Source organism: Callospermophilus lateralis, chromosome 14, assembly GCF_048772815.1.
Source record: "Callospermophilus lateralis isolate mCalLat2 chromosome 14, mCalLat2.hap1, whole genome shotgun sequence".
Lineage (NCBI taxonomy): Eukaryota > Metazoa > Chordata > Mammalia > Rodentia > Sciuridae > Callospermophilus > Callospermophilus lateralis.
Genome location: NC_135318.1, coordinates 57,665,377 through 57,686,368, shown reverse-complemented (window position 1 = coordinate 57,686,368; position 20,992 = coordinate 57,665,377). Strand labels below are relative to the sequence as shown.

The 20,992-nt window shown below is 49.1% G+C and overlaps 1 protein-coding gene across 1 annotated transcript in view; it reads right to left on the bottom strand.

Annotated features, from left to right (window-relative positions):
* Positions 1-5,175, bottom strand: part of Vax2 (ventral anterior homeobox 2) — a 29,687-nt gene extending 24,512 nt beyond the window's left edge. Inside the window, exon 1 of the mRNA XM_076833718.2 lies at positions 4,910-5,175. Coding sequence (XP_076689833.1) covers positions 4,910-5,156 — 247 coding nt within the window. The 5' untranslated portion in view covers positions 5,157-5,175. The remainder of the gene's footprint in view (positions 1-4,909) is intronic.
* Positions 5,176-20,992: the final 15,817 nt, after the last annotated feature.

Genomic DNA, 20,992 nt, shown 5'->3' with positions numbered 1-20,992 from the left:
CGAATTTTTTAGATTTACCAACCAGGGGATAGTTGAGGAAATGGCGCCTGGGCCTGATTTAAGCGTAGGCGCCCTCTCTCCTTCCAGAGAGTGCGCAAAGAGTAAGACTTGAACCGGGTACACAGACGCCCCGGGATGCCCACTCCTGTCATCTGGTCTTTTCTTCTCTGTCCCAGATACCCACTCTCTCCAGAGCCATCGGGGCTACCTAGATGGTGTGTGTGTGTGCGTGTGTGTGTGTGTGTGTGTGTGTGTGAGAGAGAGAGAGAGAGAGGGAGAGGGAGAGGGAGAGAGATGACTACTACGTAGAGGCAGAAATAGCGCGAGAGAAGAGCCATCCAACTCCCCACCCCCCTCTGCGCGGTTCCGGGAAAAATGAAGACTGGGCAGAAAAAGAAAAGACCCACCAACAAGAGCATTTGGCTGCGGCCTGCTTCTTTTGCGTGTGGGGGTGGGGTAGGGTGGGGATTGGGGGTGGGGAGCGGATCGTAAGCATATAAAGGGGAAATAAAGACCCAAATGCTAGTGTTCTGATAAAAAGGAAAAACAAAGCGACCCCAAGAAAATAAAATAAAATAAAAGACTTGATACTCTCCCCAAACACTAAAAGATAAAAATAAAAACAAATATAAGAATTCCTAAGTATGGTCCTCTGCATAAGCTGTTTAAATCTTTCAAACCCTCCCTGGCCTGGGTTATCGGATCTATCAACAGACTCAGATTTGAGAGTAAGGTCCCGCCGTCCGCGGAGGCCTCCATGCCCGGACTGGCAGCTTGGTGCTCATTCCAAATGTCACTGACCTCCATCTTTGTTGCCCAAACGCCCGCTCCGCAGGACTAGGCCTGCAGCCCGGGGCACAGTATCCCTAGGCCCAGTGGCCGCCAGGATTTCAAGTGGAAATCGAGTGATGCCCGGCGGGGCTGAGCCCAGACTTGGCTGCTGACGAGAGGCTTCAGATTCCGCAGTCAGCTCCCAGCCAGAGCCTCTTAAACCCCTTGATTGGAGCTTTTGGACTAGTCTGAGGGAGGTAGGGCTCGCCGGGTGCACGCCATTGTTTGGTGTTTGGGAACGCGATTCCAGATTGCCTGAGGATTCTCCTAGGGGCCAGACCCCACTAAGGTTGATCCTCCTTTCTCCCAACACCAGCATCGCGGGAATTGTCCAGTCCAAGCCAGAGGCTTGGCTTCGCGCCCCTTCCCCCGACCCCAGCACCCTGCGCAAGGACCAGCGCACTAGCGAGGCCGCTTTTTTGCTGATGGATAGATGGATGGATGAGTCACTCTTTCAAGGATCCTGCCAATATCCCGTCCTCCTGCTTCCAGAAGAAGGGGCATGGAAGATGCTTCTTGAATGGAGTTTCCAGACCCACAGACTGGCGTCTAGACCCGAGGGTCGCCTTGGGTGAGCCAGTGCCACTGCCAAACTGTTGTCCTTAAAAATACGGATGTGCATTCTCGGATCTATCAAGATTAGCTATTGAATTTATATCTGGATTAATGTGGAAAGAACGTAGTCATGTCGGAGTGAGCGCGTGGGAGGGTGCATGGTTGCGGGGGAATTGTGGTTTAGAGTTGGGCCTTGTCTTCTATAGGGATCCCGGCTACAACGAAAAGGCGAGTGCACAGCTGGCCGCTTTAGAACCACCATCACGCTTTAGAGCCACGGCTTGGGGGGAGGCCTCTTTCTTCTATTCGCCTCCCGTGGGCGGTTGGTGTGCCCTTTCCAAATATAAAACAAAAAGATCCTTCCGTCCCCACCCCTCATCAGACGAGAGGCTATGCATACGAGGTGTGGAGCGGCCTACCGGGCTGTAGGTCAGGGTGGAAGCTTCACGGAGTCCGGAGGTGAAGCATGCGATGTGCCAGTTATGCACCAACGCCATGCTTGTGCGTTTGTATGGCGAGAAGCAGCCTCCATTTTGAGGCAGGGTAGGAAGAACAGTCAGCCTCCCTATATTCACAGAGGCAGCCAGAGGCTGGAGTCATTGGTCAAGCTGGTCCCACCAAGGGAACTGGGGAGGACCAACCGCCCTCTGTGGTCTGCAAGGTGGAGCTGATTTTTCTTTACCACCAGCCAATTTTTGACCCCTGGGTTGCTCACTTTCCAATACAACCCAGTCCCTGGGCCCAGAGCCACAGGGGACCCCGTTGGGGAAGGGCTGGGGGACTGGTGAGTTGGAAGAGGTCTCCTACACATAGGTCCATTGCCCAACCCACTAGAAATGGCTTGTGGGTCACCTGGAGTTAATCCCACCTTCTTCCTTCAGCAAGTATTGTAAGAGAGCCTGCTGGGTGTTTCCAGTTTTACTGAGAGCACCTCTGAAACTTAGCAAGCCTTTCAAGGTAAGGGCTATTCGTCCATTTGTACAGATGAGGAAATAGGCACAAAGACAAAGGAAGTTGTTCAGAATCAAAGGGTTGTAAAGCCAGTATTCTAAATGAACTTTGCATAATTCTGCTACCCAGACTGTCCTCCTACTGACCAGTGCTGAAGACTCCTTCAGCAGATCTGCTGCCCTAGGGTGGGTCCTCAAGAAGGGTAGTGCACAATGAAAAAGAATCTGAAAAGATTCAGAGGAAGTGTGGCCCAACTTCCATAGTAACCCAGGCTGAAAAGGCTAAGATCTTCCTTTATTATTATTATTTTGTATTCTGCACTGAACCCAAGGCCTCCAGCATGCTAGACGATCTCTCTGCCACTGTATTTCATTCCCAGCCCTCCTTCCTTTACTTTGGGAGAATGTATCCTCAGAGGTCAAGGACAAAATGCACTTAGGATCTATGGGAGGAACAGTCATTCTGTAGCCAAGGCACTGTGGACTTCCCTTTGCCAGAACTAGAGCTGTTTCACTTAGTAAAGCCCCACCCTGACAACGAGGGGCTGCCAGTGACTGACACAGGTGACCATGACAAGGAGGGAGTAGTGGTAAATGACATCCTGGTCATTTCAGGTCTATAATCACCTCCTCATCATTAAATGGGGAAGGGCAAAAGGGATTTATGAAGGTTTGATTTGCCTTTTATCTCTGTTATGTGTCTAAATAAATCCTCTGTGTTTTATATTTAATATTTTCACTATATTTTTATAAATATAATGGTATTGCTATGTGTATATACATTTATAAAAGTATACCCCCTGAAGATGTACACAGGCTGCCCTGCATATAGGGAGATTCTATGTCTCTCTGGTTTAGAAGGTCCCACCTAACAGGGTGGAGGGTCATTTTTGACTCCCACCTTCTAAAAGTCTACAGCTGGCAGCTATTTCATTGACAGGTGCACAGAAAATTTATTGGTTCTACACATCATGTTAATAGAATGGAGAAGTTGGTAGGTGAGCTCAGAATTCACAATTGTCTTGGCAAAAGGAAATACCCACCCATGATGAGGTGTGATGTGATGAGGTAGTGTGTGGGTCTGGTAGGGCTCAGTTTCTCCATCTCTGGAGGCCCTACAGATTTCCTTAATGAAACCAAACTGACCATTCACACACTGCACTACGGATATCCCACAGCCTATAGAATAGAATCTAATTTAATCCCAGGTGCCCAACAGGTCCACTCACCTGCTGAAATACCTGATGGTGTATTGCCTTGATTCAAGCCTGAGCCCAGAGCAGAAGTGCCACCCAATATCCTGGTGACCACACCAGGTCACAGTAGTGTTTCCAAAACCAAGCTCCCTGCGGTTATGCTGGAGACGGTTGTCCCTTACCTTCATGTGAGAGTGCCTCCCTGCTATACCCTAGTCCTAAAAGTCCTAAAGGCGACCGGCTAGAGCTCAGATTTGATAAACTCGGATCTTCAGGAGAAGGAGGAAATCGGTTCTGGCCAGTCCCCTCCAGAGGCCCGGTGGCTTCTAGGATAAGTACTCAGGAAGAAGAGGATGGAAAGAGGCAGCGAAAGGAAGCCGAGTTAGCGATCCGAAGATGGAGCTCTGGCGAGCGGTTACCCGCGAAAGCGGACTCCGGGATGGCCAGCGGCAGCCGACTGCAGTCTCCGGCCAAAGCCTGGGGACCGGCTCGGGGTAAGACCCTAGAGACTCCTTTCTCCTCCCTTCTCAATGGGCGAGGCCCAGATCAAGTGAAAGCAGACTCCTCAGCTACGTAAGGGACTGGCTTTAGGGGCCTGGGAGCCTCGGCCTCCCCTGGCGCTTGCAGGAAGAGAGTGCTGGGAAGGCGAGTTCCGCGCTGAGAAATGGCCGGGAAAGAAGACAGGAGAGCGAGGGGCAAGGGAGAGAGGGAAGGACGCAAAAGGCAAGGCGGGGGAAGGCGGCGCCGAGAGCCAGCTGGGCCCAGGCTCCGCTAGGAAGTGGGAACCGGAACAGCAAAGCACAGGCTGCCGAGCAAGGCGCGCGCCACCCCCAGAGAGCGGTGCCCTCTCCCGGGAGCAACTCCTGAGGATCCCTATTGCCAGGGATGGGAGACAAGGCTGGGCAGGAGGAGAGGAAGTGCTCTGGCAGCTTAGCGGAGCCTGGGCCTCTTCCTCACGCGGTTGTCCACTCTGGTTCCCCCCTCGTCCTGTCCCTGCGGAGCGCATGTGATGCTTTTCTCCGTACTTGCCCTAAGGGACACGGGACAAGAACCCAGCTCTCAGCATCCTGCTCCCAGACTCATATCTGTCTCCACCACAGTAACCAACCGGGATGGGCCTAGAGAGAGGGGACGGGCCAAGAAAATGAGAACAGTAAGGCGGAGAAACGGGGACTTCTTCCATTCGCTGCTTTGTCCCTTGCACTCAGCTCAGTGTCCAGCACACAATAGACGCTCAAAATAATATTTGCTGAAGAAAGGCTGGATGATGAATGAATGAATATATGAATTGGAAGGTGGAGGCGTCAGGAAAGTCGGAGGCCCTGATAGGGATAGGGTACCAGCCCAGTGGACCAGAGTCCTGGGCTGTCGTCTTACCTCGTACCAGGATGCGGCGGCAGTGGTCCGCCTCGCCGGGCCCGGACTGCCCATCACTGTCTGCGCTGCTCTCCTTGGAGCCCGCAGGGCTGGAGGCCGAGGTCCCGGCAACCTCTTTTGGGCTTCCGCCACCCCCGTCAGCTTGCAACTCCACCGCTCCGCTGAGATCCCCGTTGCGCCCACTGCCGCTACCAGACTCCGCCCGGCGTGCAGGGCCGCGGTCGCGCTCCGCGCCCCCATCGCCCATGTCGGCCGCCACTGCCGCCTTCGCGGCAGCCTAGCCCGCCTGGGCTGGCCGAGCCCGCGGCTCCCCGCCCCTCGCGCCCCCTCCCTACAGCTCTTCCGTCCGCCCCGCCCCTGCCTGGCTGCTCCTCCCCTCCCTGCTGATTGGGCAGGAGTCAGGGTTCTCGGACTCTCGGTGGCTCGCTGGGGCTCTGCGCCTGGCGGGAGGCGGAGAGGGGACGAGGAGGGGGAGGGGGTGGTGACCCCACTCTTCCACCCCTAGTTCTGTCCTGCTCGGAGCCCGGCAGAGGGAGGCTGGGTCTGCCTTGTGGTTCTGAGGAACACCCTACACCCTTCTCCTAAAGTTTATCAACCCCCCCCACTACCCCCACTAGTTCTACTCCCCTCCCCACTCTCTTCGTCCCTAGGGAAGCGCAGTTCCGCGCTCCCGCCGGTTCAGCTGGATCAATAACCAAAGTGCGCGAGGAAGGCGACCCAGGCGAGATTGAGCAGAGAACTGGAGGTTGGACTTGCTCGAGCGCTTGGCGGGGTGGGGTGGGGTGGAGACAGGGCCGCAGGCCGGGGGTTCAGTGCGCCACTCTGCAGATTCATACCCACACCTACACTCATGAACATAGAACACAAGCCCCTTCCTGCCCTTCTAGGAAAGCAAGAGCTCTCCTGGGATAAATGAGCCTGGGAGGATGGGGCCAGGAAAAGACCGATACACCCGCACCCTGGGATGTGTATGTGTGTAAGTAAGGGAGGGGTGACGTGTGAACAGACAGCCAGGTCCCGGAGTCAAGAGTGAGACTGAGATCTTGGCGGGCAGCAAACGTCCAGTCTCTCCTAGACCTCTGGGGTTTTTGCTCAAGAGAACTGCACCTAGAAACAGGGATAGCACTCCTTGCGCATTTCCTTGCTCTTTCTCTTGCGAAGCTCCCCCTGCCCCTTGCTGTGCATCCAGCCTCCTGGGACCCAGTCCCGGCTGGGATGCGGGCAAGCAGCGCTGGACCAGAGGTGGGCGCGGATGGAGCCTGGGAGGATCTGGCTATGAAAAGCTGGGCATTGAGGGTCCCTGGGCACAGCACTTGGCTTTCTGAGACGTCCACGTGGGCAGTATTTTCCAGTTTATCTTCACTCTAGACAGTGCCAGGAGGTGCCAGCCCGGATTTCCTTTTCTTTGACTCAGAAAGGGGCAAGAAAGAAAGAATGCCCAGGGAAGGTGTGCGTGCAAATATGTGTGTGCCATAGGGGCTGTGCCCCATCCCCCAAATGCTCTAAGCTCAGAAGTTCTTTGCCTTCTCTGAAATGCTGGAGTGTCAGATGCTAAGTACTAGCAAAGGTGTTTCAGTATGTACCAGGATCTGGTCAAAGTTTCTGTGAGAGTGAGGCTGTGGATTCCTTGGTGTATTTGTGGCAAGGCTGAGTGCCTCCTGACTCCTGTGAGGGGTAAGCACAGTGTGTTTGCAGTGTGCATATGAGCCATTGTGTGTGTGTGTACGTGTCCAATTCCAGATGGCCCTAGTCAAAAGAGAGGTGGGTGGGGGCTCACCAATTACTTAATTGGGAGATTCTCAATGACTTCTTTGAGAATTTGGGACCCAGTAAGAGAGGAGGGTAAAGAAGGCAGAGGAGAAGGCTTGCTGGTCAATACTAATGGAAAGAAGAAAGGAGAGAGTGGAGGAGGAAGGAAAAGAGGAAGAGAAGAAGGAAATATAGCCACAAGTTATATGAGTGGGTGATTACAGAAGGGGGATTGGGCCCAGAATAGGTGGCAGTTGTGTGCAGTGGGAGAACAATGTGGACTAATTGTAAGAGCCAGAGTTGTAAGTTCAGGGAACCTGGTTGTTGGAGTGTAGAGAAAACAGGTGAGAAAGGAAGTTTATTGAATTACAGATGGCTCTGGGGGGAGTGTGACCCAGCCAAATCAAGCTTGGCTGAAGGGGATTCCTGCAGCTTATGTGCTGTGAGCCCTGCATTGGGCCCCTCCTGGCCTGGCCCCTGGAAGGTAGCCAAGCTCCTCAAGGACCCCCACCAGGGCCAGCACCATCCCCTCCCCCAGTAGGATGCTGGCCATCTTCTCTGATAGCCACCTCCACTCTGCACTCCAGCATTTCTTCTCTCTGGTTTTCAAATATATTTGTTTTTATCCAAGTAAGATGTGTCCAACATAGAATTATATTACAAGCACAAAGCACTCAACACCATCTCCCTACCCCCAGACCTCACATTCCTCCTGCCACACAGAGGGCTGGGTTTCTGTGCAAACACAAGTGGAACAGCACCTGCTGGACCCTGCGAGGTTCTGTTTCCACCGTCTTCATTTTTTATTTCACCAACGGCAGTTTTCCCTACCAGTGGCTCAGAGCTCCATTCCAGCGTGCTTTTCTGGGGTCCATGGCTGAGTTTCTGAGCTCACTCACTGGTGAATAGGTCCATTCTCCCGGGAGAGGCTGATGGCCTCCGTTCTAGTCCCGCGAAGCCAGAACCTGGGAGGTTCCAACAGCTTCCAGTCACTGGTTGCGGGAAAACTCAGCAGGGCCCGCTGGGTGTTATCTTGGGAGTTCCCAGACTCCTTTCTCCCACGCCCTTTATTCTGTCTTTTCTCTTGTTCGTTTTTTTCGTGGTATGGGATTCGGCCTCGGCAGAAGTTTCGGCTCTTTCTTCCCCAAAGGCCTGGGCAGCGCAGTGCGCACAGGAATCTGATGAGGAAGTCAGGGCTTCTGCACAGAGTGGCGTACCGAGGTGGGGTGGGGACTGGGTCTCTTCTCCAAGCAGCACCCCTGTCCTAACAGAGACCCCAGGCCGAGGTTGGAGTCTGGGCAGACGCTTGAACCTAGGCTTTCCAACTCTAGGCCGCTCGGGCCTCCCCTACGATTTCCCCGGCTCGATTTCCCCGGCTCGCTGCCCTTATGTCCCTGCTCCTTACCCAGGAGGCCGGCTGTGCGCGGTCACAGAGTTCCCACTAGCGCGTCCTTCTATTCCGGGAGACCACGTCCTTCCGCCTTACCTCCTGCTGGTCCTAGATCAGCAAGGCTTGGCGCACTTGTACCAGGATACGGCCTCTTGGCTAGGTCGTGCGTCTGGCTGAGCGGAGGGCCAGGTAGTAGGTTGTGGAATGATGTCTGTCTCTTCTGAATATGACGTGGCTGGGGCGCCCACCTTGAAGCGACGTCTGGCTCTGGGATCCCCAGCTGTCTAGCGTAAGACGCAAAATTGGAGGCGTTGAGTCTGTCTGGAGCGAATTTGCTGGGATGGGAATTTCTCATCCGGTGGTTGGGACCAGAGAACTAGTGTCCCAAGTTTACTGATCTCGCCTCTGTGATCAGTCTCCACCTGCGGCCTCACTGACATCCCAATCGGGCCAAGACCCTAGGGACCCAGAGAGAATTTACTATGGCCTCTGCCTCCTCTAACTTTTTGGAAATCGACTGAGGAACCTGAATGAATATGAGGGAGGTGGGAAGAGGATCCCAGCAGGTAGGGGACAGGGCAATGACCTAAACTCAATGGCTCTGTCCTACTGAAATTCCAGTGTAGTCCTTCCTTGGTCCCGTCCCACACAACCGCTGCAGCCTGATAACACAGCACAGTACAGCACAATAACGGATATTAGTTTCACCGCTCTGGAAGAACTAGTGGGCTTCCTCTTGAGGGAGGAACAGGTTCACAGCAGTGTCCTGAACTGGAGGCAGGTGATACTACCATCATGAATTCCTTGTACAGGATAACGCAGGTCCTCCGCTGTCAGTGGAGAGGAATGGGGATAGAGTTCGCAGGGGGGTCGCCCCCTTCTTTCAGCTCCATTTAGAGACGTCTTAGATCTCGGTTTCTCCAAGAATCAGGCAAGCACTCTATCAACTGAGCTATATCCCCAATTCCTCTTTTTTTTTTTTTTTTTTTGTGGTGGTGGGGATTGAACCCAGGGCCTTCTGCATGTGAAGCAAGCGCTCTACCAACTGATCTATATCTCCAGCCCGCGATCTATATCTCCAGACTAACTTGGGAAAGTGGCCATCCTTTCTGGTCTGTTTTGCTTGGAATCATAATCCCAGCTGCCTCTACAGGGCATGGGCCTGTTCTGGTCATTCTTGAGGAACATCCAGTAGGGATCCATCCACCTCCCACTCACCTTTTGGTGGATGGAAAGAACTTTCCCAGGTTTAGTGATGCTGGGTGCTTGCTCCCAGTTGCCTATGGATAAATAACTTCAGCCTTCCTCATCCTGGAGCCAGACCCCTTTAGGGTGAGAAATGTGAGGCCTGTCCTGGTGCTAGGGGAGGAAAGGTGTGTGTGAGGAGGGTGTGAGGCAGATAGAAGACAAAGCTTACCTGGGTTCTTAAGGGTTACTCAGTACCTTTCTTTGGAGCCCAATAATCCTTCAATGCCAGTTCCCCCAATAGCTTCTGCTACAGCCTTCAGTTCCGCATCCCTGTCAAATGCTCAGAGCTTGTGCCTGAGCCTGGTGTGGTAGGGGCATCCCTGTATACCCAGAGACCAGGGAGGCTGAGGCAGGAGGAGCCCCCACAGGCTCAGTAACTTAGTGAGACTGTACCAAAATTAAAAAAAAAAAAAAAAAAAACTGTTTGGGATGTAGCTCAGTGATAAAGCACACCTAGATTTAATCCCTGGTACCAAAAACAGAAGTAAAAAAGGCTGGGGGTGTCACTCAGTGGTCCAGAGCCCCTGTGTTCAATCCCTAATGTGTTTGTGGGGGAACCTGTGTCTGCCCCCCTCTTTTGGTACTGGAGATTGGAACTCAGGGGTGCTTTACCACTGATCTACATCTTCAGCTGTTTTTTTTCTTTTCTTTTTCTTTTTTGAGATAGGGTCTCCCTTAGTTGCCCCCAACCTGCACTTCTGCCTCAGTCTCCTGGAGTGGCTGGAATCACAGCCTGTGTCACTGAGTCCATCTGTGTCTGACCCTTCTTTTTTGTCCGTATTCTTCAAGATGCTCTAACAGGGGTACCAGACCAGTTCTCCAGGCCTGAACCTGGACCCAGAACAGCCAGCTTTTCCCCTTGCTTCTTGACTCTTTCTGAGGCTGGGGCCAGGCAGGCCTCTCTATCCTGATATCAGGTCTCAGGGGTGCCTTCCTGGTCACACACTTCCTTCTGGTCCTCCTTCTTGGGGTCTCTGTCAGTCTGTACATCTCTCCAATCTTTTGTTCTCTCAGCCTGTACATCTCCCCACCCTTACCTGGAGGCTCAGAAGGGTCAGGTTCTCTGCCCTGCTCCACTTACTTTCTGTATGGGTCTTCTGCCTGTCTCTCTCCTCCATGATTTTGGTGCCTTCCCAAAAGTCACTGGGAGATCCCGGACAGCAATTGCTTTGTCCCCAGAGAATTCAATTCCCAAGACCATCACAGCTAGAATAGGAATTCCCCCTGCAGCAAAGGTGCTAGGTACTTGGGGTGAGCAGAAAGGGACACTGTTGGAATTCCACACAGTTTAGGAAGCACAAGAGAGATGAAAGAAAAGATCTTATCCTATTTCTTTCTGCAACCTCCAGCCTGTGCCTCACCCCTACATGCCTACAAGCCAGACTTCTGTATTATCATTCTAGAGAAGGATCCACTGTCCCACTTCTCCACCACAGGAGGTTATTGACATTTTAAAAGAAGATGGGTTGCTAATGGGATTTTTTTTTTCCAATGGGCATTGTTATTTTTGCAAAACAATACAAATTCGTTTATTTCTGAGAGGAGTCGGAGTGCTGAAATCCAAGAAGGGCAGTTTCAACAGTGAGCTCACTGCCAGTTCTTTCTGGTGGAAGAAGAGGTGCTGGGTCATAGTGAGGCTCCTCAAATTCTGATGATTAGGCCCCTCCTGGATACCTAGCTGCCTGTAATTTCAGTCACTGTCTCTCTTCAGCTAATACAAGATGACTGAGGCACATCAATGACTCTGGGGATTCTGCTCTAGGCTTTAGGAACACGAGGAGGGTGGATGGGAGACTGAGAATCTCAAGAGATCACTACTGCTGGACATGGTGTCATACGCCTGTACTATCAACATCCTGAGAGGCTGAGAAAGGAGAATCAAAAGTTAAAGGCTAGCCTGGGTGGTAAGACCCAGTCTCAAAAATTTTAATTATAATAATTATTATTATCATAAAGGCTGGGGATGTAGTTCAAGGTCTATCTGGGGGAGGCTATGAGTCTAGGCAAGTTTGTTAAGAAGAACACAATGAAGGGACTGATGCTGATAGGTGAGGTCAGATAAAGCCTTCCAGGTACCTAATCAGGCAGGTATGGAGGAGCAGATAACACCTGCCTTGGCTTTGGCCTTGACACAGGGTCAGGGAAGTTTAAGCAAGAAGGGAGGGATATATATATATATATACATATATATATATATATATATATATATATATATATGTATATATATATATCCAGCACATATTAAATCATCTAGGAACTTAGAAAAAAATTCTTTATCAACTTTCTGCAAACTTTCTAATGGTTCCTAGTGGGCCCCATATATTTAAAAGCCTCCTAGGTGATGCCTGGTTGAGATCTACAGAATTGGGACAAGTGTGTGTGTGTGTGTGTGTGTGTGTGTGTGTGTGTGTGTACATGTGCATGCAGGGGGGCAGGAACTGCTGGAGCAAAAGCCAGGAGATGGTCAATATGTGGTGATTCAGGAAATGGAGGTGAAGACATTGGCCAGGGGTTTGGGTGGGGAGGAGGCAGGTAGGAGAGGTAGGGGACTCCTGACTTGTTGATCTCTTTTCTCCTGTCAGATTCCTTCCAGAGCTGTCTCTGCTTCCTCTCCTCCCTGGGAGAGGTCTCTGGGAGTCTTCCTCCTACTCCCTCTGTGTCCTTTTCTCCTTTGGTTTTCCACGTTCCTCCCTCCGCTCTGCTATCCCTTCCTGGGCGCTCTGCTATCCCTTCCTGGGCGGTTGGTTCTGCCCCTCAGAACTCTGCAGCGCAATGGCCTGTCCTGGGCGCACCCATTGTTCTCTCCTTCCTCCTTCTCTCCGTGTTCTCTTTTTTATTTCCTTTCTTCTGTCCCAGCCCTCTCTCCATTAGAATGAGAAAGGCCCCTTTTACTTGCCATTTCTTAAAATTATAATCTGACCCACATGGAATTTACATGAACTAAGAGATGAAAACAACAGAGAATCTTCCAAAATATTTCCTTTGTTGACAAACGAAACCTCTATACTCCCACCATATTCTAGATTGTCCCAAAAACATTTTCATCTGATTTTAGCCAGGGATGTATTGGTTCAGTGCCTAAAGCTGTGCCAGACTCACCATTTTGTGAAATAGTCCCTTGACTATTTATGGTGGGTTGCCCATTTTGCAGAAGAGGAAACTGAGACCAAGGTCACATAGCTGGTTGGTATTCATTCAAACCTAACAGTGAAGCCCCAAGGCTCTGCCAAGATGAAAACCTCTTCCATACTCTCTAACCTCACTCTGAGAATGGAGTTCTCTCCCAGACCTGGCTCCATCCTCTGCCCTTCTCAAGTTGGACAAAGGTCTCTAGTGAAGCTTGAGAAGGGGCTCTGGGATTGAGGGAACCAGCACCATAGAGGTTACCTGTGGGACTCTGAGGAGATAAAAGAAACATGGAGGGTGAATCTTGTGGATCCTAGTAGAACTGAGCTGAGACTGGGTTTGCCATGGCTGGGTGGGTGGCCTCAAGGTCTGAGAACTATATATGTTTTTTGTTTTTATTTTGGTAACAACTTTATTAGGATCTAATTCACATTTCACCCAATCCATCCATTTAAAGTACACAATTCAAGGTTTTTAGTGTACTTCCATGTGTGACTGTTCCCATTATCAACTTTAAACTGATTTTTTTTTCTTTTTTGGTACTAGGAATTGAACCTGGGATGCTTTACCACTTAACTACATTCCTAGCCCATTGTACTTTTTATTTTGAGGTTTTGCTAAGTTGCTCAGAGCTTCACTAAGTTGCTGAGCAGACTTTGAACTTGCAGTCCTCCTACCTCAGCCTCAGAGTTGCTGGGATTTCAGGCGAGTGCCATCGTGCACCGCTACTTTAACATTTTTATTAACTCAGAAAGAAACTCATAGCCTCAATTTCCCATTTCCCTTCAACCCTAGGCAGCCATTAATCTTTCTGTCTCTATTGATTTGTCTATTCTGGACATTTCATATAAATGAAATCTTATAATATGTAAACTTTGTGCCTGGCTTCTTTTTTTCAGCATGTTTTAAAGATTCACTTATATTTTCAAATTTAAATTTAATTTAACTTAATTTTCGGTACTGAGAATTGAACTCAGGGGTATCACGGAGCCATATCATTATCCTTTTTTACTTTTTATTTTGAGACAGGGTCTCACTAACTTGCTTAGAGCCTTGCTAAATTGCTAAGGTTGCCTCAGACTTGCAACCCTCCTGCCTCAGGCTCCCTCCGTAGTCACAGGAATTACAGGCATGCAACACCATGCCCAGCAAGGCTCATTCATATTGAAGCATGTATCAGTACCTATTTCTTTTTATGGCTGAAACGAAAGTCATTGTATGGTTATATCACATTGTTTATTCATTCATTATTGATGGACATTTGAATTATTTCCACTTTTTGTGTGAGAGTGTTTTGTGCTTCCCTGATTCCTGGTGTCCAACCAGTAGCTCAACCAGAAAAAGGAGCAAGAGGAGGACCCTGGAGAGACTCAGAGAAGCATCATCTGGTGGCTGTGTATCCCCAGTCTCCTTTCCAATTCTGTCCAATGAAGTGGGGCTGTTGTTATTGCTGTAGGAGTTACTGGCTTTGGAGTAATGGTTCAGAGTCATGGTTCCTAGTTAGGTAGGATTCAAATCCTGATTCTACTACTATTAGTTGCTTGCCAATAGGTCTTTTAACTTCTCTGTGCCATAGCATTCACATTTATTAGATAAGAATAACAATAGTGCCAACCTTTGGGATTATTATGAAGAGTAGTCTGTGTATTTTGTCTAGTACATGGCATTTTATGGGTGCTGGAGGAAAGAAAATTTAAGCTTATGTTAGTTTCCACTTAGTCAAGAACACACTACAGCATCAGTTGGTCCCTGTCCTTCCCTGGCCAGGTAGGATGAAGATTGAGGAGGTTAGCCACTGCTTAGCCATGTCCAAGGAGAACAGAGGGCAAATTTTCAGCCTGAGGGATGTGGAGTTAGATTCCAGCCCTCAAACATACTGCCTAGGTGTCTGTCCCAGGTGGAGGTACTGGAGAAATGCCATCATCCACCAAAGCCTCAGGACAGCAAACTCTGTTGGTCTGATTCAACCTTCTGCTTCCCAAAAATGGAGCTTGAATTTAGAGGACAGTGAGCTGTGAGGCCCAAACTGTAACCCTGTCTTCAATCATCCAACTCTGGGACCTGGCACAGACACTGTGATTTCCCTGTTTATAATTCTATTGGGGTCTATGTGTGGAAACCAGGTTTTGCCCTCTTTCCAGCCAGATACTCCCAAGACCATGCAGGGATATGGCCAGGAATCAGAGACCCTGCAGGGAGGTAATGGGAGTTTAAGGGAACATGTTCCTTCTTGGGCATTTCCCACAAGAGAAAGTGGTGTGAATTGCTGGGACTGCTCTCCAGGTAAGCCTTGGGGAGGGGTTCTGATATCAGCATGGGTGGGGGTAGACTTCATGTCCTTTGATACCTTTGAATTCATGTAATTCAGTTCAAGAGAATACGGTAAAAGACGGCTGGGATTGTGGCTCAGTGGCAGAGCGCTCGCCTAGTACATTTGAAATGCTGGGTTTGATTCTCAGCCCCACATAAAAATAAATAAAATAAAGGTATTGTGTTAGTCAACAACAACAACAAAATTTAAAGAGAATACAGTAAAAGAAAAACCTTAAATGTTGGTGTTAGAATGGATTCACAGAGGTTTTTTGTTTCCACACTTCCATCAAGGGCGGCTGCTTGCCTTTCCTCTCTGTGCCACAGAGAGTGACTTACCAGGTAGACACTGCTCCTTTTAATTTTTGTTGTAGCCTCTGCATCTGCAGGAACACTGCATATTCAAGGGCACCAACCACCCCTCTCCTATGTCCCAGTTCTGAAGAATCTACACACCTGTTACCCCCAAGAAATGATCACTGTGAGCAGTGTCACCGGAGGTGGATCCAGACTGAGCTTGGTGATGGGAGATGAGGGAGAAGAGAGTTATCTGGCACCCATTTCTCTGTCACCTTGACTCTGGTGTCTCCCCTCTCTCCTCATCACTGGTGACTTCCTGGATCTCTGACCCAAGTGGGTCTGGGCACAAGTGCCCTCGGCCTCTCTGCTGCCTGGCCTGTGTCTGAGGTGCAGGGAGGGAATTACCCAGAGCTGTGGTGCAGGGAACTGAAGTTTGGGTGGAGTGAAGTGGAGGGATTCTCCATCTTTTCACCCTGCAAAAGGACTTCCAAAGCAGAAGGGTGAGGGTGAGAGTGACAGACTGTGTTGGGTGACTTTTGGGGATCTGTGGAAATACTGAAAGGTGCTGGCCACTAGCTGAAACCCCTGGAGGTTGTAGCCTACGGAGCCAGTCCTCTCACCCCAAGATGACACTAAGAATTTATACCTACTGAGAAAAGTTCTAGGAGTGGCTGCATACTCTGGACTATTCTTCATCTAATAAAACTGTGGGGACAGTTGTGAGCCAAACAGGCTCAAATCCCCACAATGGTAGCACCTACATCACTGGAGACAGCCAGCCTTCTCCTGGATATCAGACCCGATTGGGTGTCAAGATTGGGTATCTGGAGATGGGTTTTTACAGGGCCTCTCCACTGGTGGTTTACGGATATGCACAAACCAGCCGGTGACCCTAAGCTCAGATTTGTTTTCATTCGTAGAAAACCACCTCTGAAAAATACTCCCTATGAGGAAGCGCTTTTGTGAAGAAGACTCAGCGGCCTTGTGAGCACCGGTCTGTGCTCTGTTCCGGTGGCTTACGAAACAAAGCAACTGCGAACCAATGTGCCGACCCACGCGTCCAGCGGGTGTGTGAGGTGCGTTTGTAAATGCGTGTGATGTGGACTAATTTAATCAACTTTTAAAATATTCATCGTTTTTAGTTTTTTAAAGAAGGAAAACATGCATCTGAGAAAAAAGATTTTGAAAAAATTCAAAGACAGCATATAGGATCATCAAATGACAAGTAGTTGTCTTTCCAGATCCTCAGCCCCATCTCTAGAAGCTCCACGTTCTGGTCTCATCTCGAACGCCTTATCCACTTCCACTTTAAAAATAGGAATAAATTCGCGCTGCCTGCTTTCTTCCAGTCTTTTCAGTCTTCGCTTTGGCGCTTGCTCAAGAGGAACCGGTTCCCTGCTTTTTCTTCCTATGTCCTCCTTGCTGGCCAGCCACGACGAAAGTGCCTGCAGCTTCACAGTGTCGCCAGCTGAACGTGTCACCGAAGATTTTGATCTTTGTGAGGCCGGTAGGTTTCTTAAAGAAACAAACGAAGGACACAGAACTACAAATGAACCTAGGGAAAGCGAGAGGGCGGAATGTTTGTAGTTAGAAGCTGTTGGCTTGGGTGGAGAGCGTTGAAGCGTGGGTTGGGGGCGACGCGGGATGTGCAGATTGGGCGCAGGAGGTGCAGATTGCGCGCGGGAGCACACCCTTGCTCAGAGGCCGGAAGCCCTCGCCGGGGTTCAAAGCTGCGCGAGCTGGGAGAGGCGGCGGGGCCGCGGGGTCAGCGGGAATTAGCGCGCCGGGCCGGGACGAGGGATCGCCGCGGGGCGAGAGTTCGGGACGGGATTAGCGGGTTCAAAATCAGGTCAGGGAGAGCTAAACGTGGCGACGAGGTTCGCTGGAGGTCAAGGTCCACGAGAGAGGCGGGTTCCAGACCCCACGCGGGAACCGAACCGCAGCAAGTCGTTGCGATTCCGAGGACGCTGCATCGCGAAGCCGCGGTCAGAGCGCACCGAGGGCTGGTCTGCCACCTCTCCAGCCGAGTCGATTTTTTTTCTCTGGCGGCCTCAAGGCAAGGATTTCGCCGACACTGGGCCTTGGCCCACGGAATGAATGGGTGGCGAGGCGAACTCAAAATTGAGATTTCAAGCAATGTGTCGCACCTTTCCACTCTAGTGCGCGCAGTCTGCAGAACAGGGTGTACCTACATTTCTTTTAGATTTGAATCCCATTTCCTTTTATTTTTATAATCCTTTTTTTTTTTCTTTTTGGCAAGGTGAAACTCTTCTGCAAACAGTTCAACAAAACGCACCGAACAGTGCAAAGGAATTTTCTGTCTCCATTTCCCTGGCATCTATGGCCTCCGTGTGGAATAGATCATGGAACGTGTCACTCTTTGTGTAAAAATAATCGCAACCTACTGTCCATTCTTCTGTGCATGCTGTACACGCATCGTGGTAGAGTTGGGAGGACAACTGAGCGAGACACGCTCTTCCCCAAAGAGGTAAAGCTGTGTGAGACTGAGCCTAGAGCAGTTTTAAGTACCGAGCCTTCATCAATTACTTGAGTTCTCTCTCCCCCCACCCACCCCTTTTAAAGAGCTCCTGGATACCCAAGGAGAACAAACTTGGAGATGTTGTGGGCTACGAATTGGGTGCTCCACTTGGAAATCCCGCCCTGGGTGGATGATTTAAGGAAAATTAAAAAAGCAGACGGACGGATAGACAGCACTCTTAGAGTCTCTAAGTGAAGGTGGCCACACTCTAATCGCCACTTCCAGCTTTCCCGAGCTCCGTCGTTCCTCCCTCCGGGGATCTGCCTCTCCCATCCCTTGCCTCAACCTTTGGCTTTCCCTCCCCAATGTTGCGGCCTGGGGAACTGGATCCCAGATGCTTGGTTTCTCCGAAACCCGGTCCATCCAGAATGGATCTGGCTGATTTTCCCGGAGAAAGGACCACGGAGTCTGTTCTGCCGGGGCGAAATTTGCAAATTTGCTGGGGAGATGGGGACGGGTAGGAGTAGGGTGGGTATGAAAGTGGCTGGAAGGGAAGGAGAAGGAAGGAGGCCGGCGAGAAGTAGAAGACCCCGAAGACAGGGTGCAAGGAAGCCAAGAAGCTGGAGTGGAGCTGGGGGAAAGGGGGGGGGGGTGGAGTGGGAAGGGGCGGGGCCGGAAATTGGGAGGCCGCGCGCCACCCAAACAAACAAAGCGCGATAGGGGCTCCACCCAGGGCGGGTGGCTTTCCCCCAACTGTCTCCCGAATTCTTGCGTTTGGTAGGCAGGCAGTTTGGGCTTGGTAGGGACCTGCGGGTAGCTCTTGGGGAAATCAGTCTAAAGGGACTGATCACAGGAGAAAAGCCACGCAACCAATGGACGTTCGGCTCTGCGTAACTGGATTCGGGTCGCCCATGTGGAGTTCACGGGTGGTGGACAAGAGAGCCCTTTCTTGCACTTTGGTTCATGTGGATTCGGTGGCTGTGGCTTTGCTCCGAAGGATGCTGGGAATGCCATTCTCGACCCTCGAGTCTCAAGGGCTGGTCGAGGAGCCCGAAATTTCTGCATTAGAAACGCTTTCCTCTGGCCGAAAATACCGTATTCTGCTTTAAAATCGTATTTTCCAATTTAAATCTGCTTTTCCAATCTTTGCACGATGTTCTTATGACTAGAAAAGCAATAGAAATGAAAACAGGAAAAAAAAACCCCTCAGTTTCCCGCAAAGACTCTTTTCAATCGTTTTATTATGTGCATCCTTATTTCGCATAATTTGAGTCCTAGTGAACGTGCAGTTTTGTATTCAGTCTTTTAAATTTGAGTTCACATCTAAATATTTGCCGTGTGCTATGATTCTCAAAAGTATACTTTTCAACGGCTGATTAATATCCTATGTTTTATTGTATAATTTCTTTGACCATTCAATTGTCAGTTATTCCAGTTCTTGAGCATTAAAATAATGCACAAATCAAAATCTTCAGTACATAGCTTTCTTCTTTGGGGAGGATAAACTTCAGGATCCCTACTGACTCAACAGGATAGGGACTCCTTTTCTTCCCCTTCTTCTGGTTACTGGGGATCGGAACTCGGGGCCTCAGGCAACCTAGGAAGCGATCTACCACTGATCTACATCTCTATTTTATTTCAAGTCAGGGTCTCGTTAAGTTGCCCAGGTGGCCTCGAATTGCGATCCTCCTGCCTCTCTCTCATCTATTTAGGATTACAGGCATGCCACCATGTCCCACTTAGGAACATTTTCCTGACTGTTAATATATTGCCGAACTGCTTTCCAAAGCAATTTGCACAGACATTGTGTGTGTGTGTGTGTGTGTGTGTGTGTGTGTGTAATTATTATGGGCAGAGTATGATGCTAGCGGTGGAAGATTTCCAGATATAAAGAATCAGCCCCCACCTTAAAACACTTTCTCTGCACCCCAGGTCTCTGTGGAGACAGGCCTCGGGATTGAGAATTACTATGCATAGCTGGGAGCCCTCTAGGGAAGAGGAGGCAATGAAATCTAGGGGCGGGAGTTCCTTCCCCTGCATGGAGAAAATCGGGTAAGGCTTCCTAGTGAAGACGATATTCAAGGAGGGAGAAACAAGGCAGAAAAGGAATCTTAGCGTGTCCAGGCCTTGAGTTTTGAAAAGGTACCCGCAGTAGTAGCTTACACATTTTCAGAGTGTACGTCCAGGCGGGAAGGTCCGGAAAAGTGAGACCCTTCATTCTGCACAAGGAAATTGGAAACAGATAACATTACCATTGGGCATTTGTATTGTCTTAAAAGGTTACTGTATTAATAGAGGCATAATTCCATAATCATTATTGTCGTACATTGTGTTTTGTTGAAAAGGAGTTTACCTTAGCTTATTTAAAACTACTAATTGTCTTGTAAGAAACAGTGCCGTTTTTAAGTCTCATTAATTTATATTTTAAACCAGCAACACAATGCACATATTATTTGAATGTTTATGAGATGAGAATATATTTAGGTCTTCCATATTAATTTAAAATTTTAACAACTCACAAAATAATTAGACCAGTGTATATACAAGTCCATTTCTTTAATTTTCTCCCTCCAGAAAAATTAGAGCTGATAGTTTACAAAGTTGCATTAGTAGCATATTCAAATGATGCTTTTTGCAATAATGAGTCATTCAATTGCTGATACTTAACCATAGGTCGTAGTCTTGTTAGTAACTATAGCTTGATCTCATTTTTTTTGAAAATAGTGTTCTTTTTTACTTGTGGATGGACCTTTATTTTATTGAACCCAGTGACTCGCACATATGAGGCAAGCGCTCTACTACTAAACCACAACCTCAGCCCTTGATCTCATTCTTAATAGTATAGAATAAATTATATGAATATTTTGCCATTTTCTTCCCACTTTAAAAACTGTATAAGTAACATGTGAATGTATTGTATATCATAAAATGGAAACAATGCCAAAGTATGAAGATAAAATATAAAGCTTTTCTTTGTTTCTCAGATGTGTGAGGTGAGAAATTAGCGATTTGCTCTGCCAGACCTCCTCCCTAGTCTTTCAGAAAAATTGTATGTGTTGTCTTTAGGCTGAACACTTCCATTCTTTTCCACCCTCCATGTCTGCTCCCTCCTCTGAAACCAGCAGGTAGTGTTTACTGTGTTTGTCTTTGTTGTTGTATATTATCATGAAATATATATTGTTGTGTATACCCATGTTTTTAATTAATATTCAGGGCATTGAGTGTTGTATTTAATTTGCTTTTAATATTAAAACAAACATGATTTTAAAATAATTTCAAATTTATGGAAAAGTTGCAAGATTGGTAGAGAAAACTCCAGTACACTTGCCTTTTAGCTGCATATGTCATTTTTTCTATATAGCTAAAATTATTGTTTTTGGGACATCTGAGAATAAGTTGCAGGCACCGTGCTTCTTTGGTAGTCCACTTCTTTTTCTTCCTCCTCCTCTTCTTCTTCTTCATTTTCATCTTTCCTAGTACT